This window comes from Meleagris gallopavo, chromosome Z (genome assembly GCF_905368555.1).
Source record: "Meleagris gallopavo chromosome Z, MGAL_WU_HG_1.1, whole genome shotgun sequence".
NCBI classification, from domain to species: domain Eukaryota; kingdom Metazoa; phylum Chordata; class Aves; order Galliformes; family Phasianidae; genus Meleagris; species Meleagris gallopavo.
This window is the reverse complement of record NC_139435.1, coordinates 9,609,387-9,616,500: the sequence shown is the minus strand read 5'-3', so window position 1 is coordinate 9,616,500 and position 7,114 is coordinate 9,609,387. Positions and strand designations below refer to the sequence as shown.

General features: G+C 46.9%; 1 protein-coding gene across 1 annotated transcript in view; it reads left to right on the top strand.

Moving 5' to 3' along the window:
- The first annotated feature begins 571 nt into the window (after nucleotides 1-571).
- The window catches only part of CCBE1 (collagen and calcium binding EGF domains 1), a 90,202-nt gene continuing 83,659 nt past the window's right edge, over nucleotides 572-7,114 (top strand). The window contains exons 1-2 of the mRNA XM_085212604.1: nucleotides 572-751; nucleotides 834-914. Of these exons, the coding sequence (XP_085068730.1) occupies nucleotides 651-751; nucleotides 834-914 (182 nt within the window). The 5' untranslated portion in view covers nucleotides 572-650. The remainder of the gene's footprint in view (nucleotides 752-833; nucleotides 915-7,114) is intronic.

Below are 7,114 nucleotides of genomic sequence, written 5' to 3'. Positions count from 1 at the left end.
TAGGTAGTTATGTAGTGACCAAAGCCAATATAGCTGACTAAGGATTGCAAAGCCATCGTCATTTTGTGGGTTTTCTTGTGGGGAGTTTAAGGGTGAAAGCAGGTTATGATACAGCAGCCAGAGCCGATGTAGTACTTTATCAAAGTCTGTCGTTGCTAATCTCCTTTTTATGAATGGTAGGGAAGTGGCAGCCATTCAGAGGGGTAAACAGCAGTCCCAGCAGAGATGCTTTGAACTGCACTGCTCCTTTGGGAAAGAGATGTGAGATAAAGCCGAATCTGGAAAGCATCAGTGACGGTGCACCGAGGGCCGCTCATCACCGCCGGCGTTCCGCACCTTCCCCTTTCTATCACTTTCTGTCCCTCCATCCCCACCCCTTACCCCGCGCTCCCCGCAGCCATGGGCCGCGAAGGACACGAGTTGGGTCCGCGGGGTCCCCCCGACTCCCTCCGCACATCTGCCGGGGTCCCGCCCCGCCGCGGGGCCGCATCTGCCGGCACATCTGGGCGGGCGCGGCCCCTCCCCGCGGGCACATCTGGCGGCCGCGGGGGGCGGCCCTCCGTCGGGGCGGGAGGAGCGGCTCTCGGCGCAGCCCCGCCGCCGGTCGGGGCGGGCAGAGCCGGCGCGGCGCGCAGGGGAGAGGCGGCCCGATGGGGCGGCCGGCCCGCAGCCTGGCCTCGCTCCGGCTGCTGCTGCTCCTGGCGCTGGGGCACGCCTGGACTTACCGGGAGGAGCCGCAGGACGGCGACAGGTGAGTGTCCCCCGGCCGCGGGTTCCCCCGCGCTCCTTTCCTATCACTGTTCTGATTTTCCACCCGGCGCCCTGTCTTACAGGGAAGTCTGCTCGGAGAACAAAATCGCCACCACCCGCTACCCGTGCCTGAAGCCCACGGGCGAGCTCACCACCTGCTTCAGGTGAGCGCGGAGCCGCGGGACACACGCGTGGGCGCGGCGTTAACACCGGGGGCACAGCGTGACCGTCTCGAGCTGCTCGCCTCTGTCCTGCCCCACGCGGAGCCACCCGGCGTTCCGAATCGCCGGCGTTGCGGAACGGGGAGCTCGGTCACGGCGTGCGGCATCTCCGCTGGCAGCTCCCCTGCTGTCCGGGGAAAAGGTTGGGTAACGCTGCCAGTGTCACCTCCAAAGCAGTGCTGGAGAGGGTGCGTGGGGTTTGGCTGCTGGACCCCGGCTGTCAGTCGTCGATGCGGATGGGTGCAGCCAGGAGGGCAGTGGAGCTGTATCAGTCACAGAATGACCAGGGAAATGTGCCGTGCTCACCCCAACGAGAAGCCATTTGCGTTTTTAGGTGGATGAATCAGACCTTCAGAATCACTGAGTGCTTCGGCTCTGAGGGAGAAGTCATCTGAGAGCTCTGCAATTAAATGAATTCAGGGCAACCCCAATCTTCCCTTCCCTTCCCTTCCCTTCCCTTCCCTTCCCTTCCCTTCCCTTCCCTTCCCTTCCCTTCCCTTCCCTTCCCTTCCCTTCCCTTCCCTTCCCTTCCCTTCCCTTCCCTTCCCTTCCCTTCCCTTCCCTTCCCTTCCCTTCCCTTCCCTTCCCTTCCCTTCCCTTCCCTTTTTAAACTGTGTATTTGAGAAACATCATCTGCTTTTCAGAATAATTTTAAAGCTGTTGTAAGGATGATAAATGTCTCAGAACACTTGATGATACATTGAAATATACACAAAGCGTGAGCATACACATATCCCTTCACTAATGTCCTCTGATTAGCTCCATCCTGCAGATGAGACTTCTCATCCATGAAGGCTGCTTCTTGTGAGAGGCTTGAGAGGCTTTGCTTTGTGGAGTCTTCTGCACTCTGCTTGTGTGTGTATGCCTGCGTGTGCAAGAGCTACGTATGTATACCAAAAATATGATAAGGCACACTGGTGCTCATGAGAAGTGTTACAGAGATCCCTCATTTATTCCCAGGGTCCTGGTATCTTCTCTTTGGCGCAGGTATCTGATTGGTGCAGACTCATAATGCAGCAGCGCTGTACTGTTTGTGCACCTGGGAAAGTGCTACACCTTTGCCTGAGCAGCAGTTAGCATTCTTGCAGCCCATGCTTTGCTCATCTCTCCCTATGAAGGAGAGGCAGCACCTGCTTTAATAGCACCAAATTGTAGAACCGTAGAGTGGCTGAGTTGGAAAGGACCATAAAAATCAGCCATGGACTGATTACCCCCTAGCAGATCAGGCTGCCCAGGGCCCCATCCTGGGAAAGGCTGTTTGAAATTCTGGAGCAGGAACTGCAGAAATACAGAGTATAATCCTGCTACTTGCATCCTTGCTGCTGCACATTCCCACATCCCTCTGAGAGAAGTGGGGCTGCTTCGTGCACAGCAGAGGAGGACTTCACAGGCTCCACTGGCTGCTGAGCTCCCCATGCAAAGAAAGCAGGACTGTGGCTGCCAAGTCCGCTCATGCTGTCTTTCATCCTCGCTGAGGTGTTGCTGACCTTTGGGCTCTGCTCTGTTGAGCCCTCCCTTCCTTCCCCCCTGCACTCCCAGACGGTGTTCACCATCCCGAGCCCACACAGACCTGGGTGAGCATTTCCAAATCACTGCATTGCACTCTGTGTTGTCGTGGTTTGTGTTTCTGAAGTTTGTCTATGTCTGTGGCTGCTAGGACAGTTTCATCTTTAAAAAAAAAGGAGGAAAAAAGGAAAAAGGTCCACATAGTGACCTTTATCTAGGGTCTGGCACTGGGAATGTGTGAGTGCTCCATCCCTTTCTCTGGGCTCTCCTCCTTTGCACGGCAACATCTCCTGCATGAAGATGTGCGGCTCAGCAGAGAAGCATTGCATGGAGGATGTTTTAAGTTTATGTTAATTGGTACTTCGAGGTTGGAGCTGATAGCAAGATGAAACGTGCAAGCATTGGACAAGCCGGTGCTGCCTAAAGATGGGCTTCACCATGTTGGGCATGGCAGGGACGTATTGGTGGTTGGACTAGATGGTCTTTGAGGTCATCCAAGCCTTAATGATTCTATGATTTTTCTGGACTTTCAGGGGCCTTACTCTCCTGTTTTCACTTCTGGGCGCAATACCGAACATTTAAAAAACTTCAGCTGGACGTGAAACTCACCTTTGGCTGCAGGAAATTTTCACTCCAGGTTCCTGAAAAGCTTAACTCTGATTTTCTGGCACTTAAACTTCAGAATTTTTATTTTTGTCTTCCAAGATTCTTATTTTCACGGTTTCACAATGACAATAATTATGCATCGTGTCATGATTTCAATATTTTGTTAGAGGTAGGAGCTGACATTATGCCTTTTAAAGCTATTAGCTATTATCATACATGTCTAATTCATTTCCTAAGTCAAACTAAATTAACCAAATTGACACAAGCTCTATTTCATGCCATCCCACTCCAGGCACGAGGCAGCACACTGCTCATTACAGTCTGCTATACGAGAAGTTAAATAAAAAAAGAGTATATTTGAAGTCGGATGTCAAAATTCCTGAGCAAAGTTGGTTTTCCAAAGCATAAACTCTTGACTGAACACAATTTCTTCTTCTTTTTTCCTCCTGTTGAATTTTTTTTTTCATGAAAATCAGCATGTTTTGCAGAGCACTTCAGTAAAAAATAGCATCTTCTCATCACAAAAGAAATATTTCTTGAAAATTTTTTACCAGATTTACTCATGAATATAAATGAGCCAAATGCAGGGCCAAGCCAAAAGCAGGGCCAAGCACTGAGAGTATGTTGGCATTTCTCCCTGTGGTCATAGCAACCTTGTACATAATTAGATGTATTTTTCATTTTTGAAAGTGTGCAGTCTGGCCCTTGGCTTGGATTGATTCGTATTTTTTTAGATGTTCTCTGTATTTATTTTCATAAGAGTACAGAAGAACGGATGCAACAAGCAGTTGGAGCTCGTACAGCATTTTTTCATCACAAATCTCATTTAAACTCTTGCATAAAGTATTGGTACTGATGGCCCCTCCAGGTGGGCATACAGGGTGTAGTAGTAAAACTCCAGTGCTGGGTGAAAAGTGAAATGCTGGGTGAAAACTCCAGTGCTGGGTTGGATGTTAGGAAACATTTCTTCTCAGAAAGAGCAGTGATGCATTGGCACAGGCTGTCCAGGGAGGTGGAGGAGTCATCGACCCTGGAGGTGTCCAAGGACTGTGAGATGTGGTATTGAGGGATGTGCGTGAGCATGGTGGAGGGTTGGGGTTGGACTTAGAGGTCTCTTCCAACCCTAATGACTCTTCAGGGGCTTTAACTCTGTCTATCCCGTCTGTGATAACAAAGGGATGTGTCCGTGTGTAAAAACAGCGTCTGTGGAGTTGGCATTTTCTTGCTTTATTCTAGCAGTGTATTCTTGCAAGGGGATGGTGATGTTGGTGATGTTTCCAAGTGGAGGAAACTCAACAATATCTTTTTTTTTTTTAAGAGCTATTAAAACCTGATCACTTTGCTAACTGTTGTACAGTAGAAGATCTAAATATTACCTTCAGTGAGAGCAGGGAATATGTTTCCAAATGACAATATACAGATAATATTTGTTGGCAGCAAATTATTTGTCAGTCACTTGTTGTCTGCTAGATACTGAAATACTGCTGTAAATAGACTTGAGATAAATAGTTTCACTCTTTTTCAGAAGTTGTGGACAAAAATGAAGGTCTTATTTAACAAAAGCAGTGTGCAGAGCAGGGTAGGACCCTATGCTTGTCTGGTTTTTGCCCTGAATCAGACAGGTGGATATTTCAACCTGGGTCTGTCTGCTTTGGAAGAACACTTGCAAGGTGCACAGATGTGTTTCTTCTTTTATGAAGCTTAAGACACTGTCTAGGCCCCTCTCAACTTGCAAATCAAGTTGACAGAACTGTTTCTTTTAAACAGACAGTTGGTCTGGTGAGAAAAATAATCCATCTTTCTTGGAAATCATGGTGAGTGCTCTCCATTTCCTGTTTCTTTTGCTAGAAGTGAAGGATATGGGTATCTGGTCATATCCCAGTGTAAATGTCGATTCTGGCTCAAAGGATTCTCTGATTCTATACTGAAGGTCAGGCTGGAGGGGCTGTGAGCACCTGACTGAGCTGTAGGTGTCTCTCTTCGTTGTAGGAGAGTTGGGCCAGATAACGCCTTAGGGTCCCTTCCAACTCACACGATTCTGTAGTTCTGTGATTCTAATTCTGCATGCAGTCGGTGTCCTGCAGGACCAGCAATGAGGAGATGCTGCTGTGGATTAGAGGACATCATTGTATGTGCAGATACGGCCATGTTGTGGAGCTTAAAATTTAGCTCAGAAGTTCATCAGTAGCTTTTGTAATGTTTTGGAAGCAAAGGGTCATTTATGCAGCACAGATTTGTTTCTGTATAGACTGTTGGCTTCTGATAATTTTCAGTTAAATGTGTCTTACAGAGACCTTCGCGACACATCAGGTTTTCAGTTTTGCTGTGAAAGTCTGCAGCAGACTTCAGAACAAAACACAAAAAAATCCAGTGCACAGCAGAAGAGAATACTCATATATGGATACCCTACTCGATCCTGATGCTAACCAGAAATTACATACCCTGAAAAGTTTTTTTTTCCCTCTCTTGAACACTCATACTGCTAGTGGAGCCTCCTCTTTTTATACACGGCATCATTTTGCACTTAGAAGACAGAAGATCACATTCTTAGAAGATAAAAGTGATTGCGAGTACACTGTAGTGTAGCTGCTTCCCAGAGAGCAGCGCTTTCACTAATATGCCCTTGGGGACCACGCACCATTCCTGGTTCCCAGATACTTTGTGAGCCTCCAAACAGGAAAAAATGCTATATGCAGTACTGATCTCAGCTGGAGTAAGCAAGCCTGAGATTTTGTCATCTCGTCTCTTAAGTTTTTTTTTTAGAGGCTTGTTTTCTCATTGATGCTCTTGTGCTTTCCCCCGAAGTTTTGCTCATCAGTTTAGTTTTAATAGCATTGAAAGAGCACTGATTTACATTACAGTATAAAATTGTAAACAAGAAATTTATCTGATTAGAGCAAAGCGCTGCTTAATCTCCAATTCTCTTTCAGGGTAATGCACTCCTTAACAAAATTTTGCTGAAAATTTAAGAGAGGATAAGATTTTCATTTTTGTTTTTGTTTCAGAAAAGCAAACATACACAACAGCTGTAATTCCACTGCTGCCAAACAAATTTCCTTATGTTTCCATAAACTTAAGAGTTCTTCTTTTGCACGTAGTTCAGTGCTGAAATGCCACAAGCTGCATCACTCAGAGTAGCATCAGTATCTGAAACATGCCAGAGTACCCTGTTAGAACTGCTGAGATAAGGTACCTGGTAGTCGGATTGAAAATGAGCGTCAGAATTTATTATATTAATTTATCCATCCTTTCAAACTGCCCATGATGTGCAGGTGCAAAGCTTTAAACTCCGTATCAAGCACATCTCCACGACGTGTGCTGTCCTCCAGGTTTACGCGTGTCCTGTTCATGAAGACATGTAACAAGCCCAAGTGTTCTCCTTTGCTTTGTATGTATATATTTGGGTGTGTGGTAACAAAGATAGAAGATAAATAAGAGACACCAATTTAGAAAAATTTTATGCATAAAATGGGTATGTGTATATATATACACACACCCATGTTCATGGAGGTTCAGGTTGGATATTAGGAAACACTTCTTCTCTGAAAGACTGGCACAGGCTGCCCAGCGAGGTGGTGGAGTCACCATCCCTGGGGGTGTCCATGGACCATGGAGATGTGGCACTGAGGAACACGGTCAGTGGGCATGGTGAGGGGGGGCTGATGATTGGTTTAGAGGACCTTGGAGGTCTTTTCTGTCCTTAATGATTCTATGATTGAATTACATATGTCCATCGTATGCATATATATGTAAGTAATGTTACTTTAAATTGCCATCAGAGGTAAACTTTTTTACATAGTAATAACTAAAATTTGGTACATCGCTTTTCCACAAAACACCACATGTGTGTTGTGGAAGCTATGATGATGGTATGTTCTTTGTCTCCACTCTCCTACAATTTTCCTCTCCCTGTTGCATAGAAAGAAGCACATGAAGGTGTTGCAGCTTTTAATGCAGTCAGCCCTCTGCTTGGTTTTATTTCCTTGGCTGTGAGCACGAACGTAGCTCTCAGCTGGTGTATCAGCTGCTTA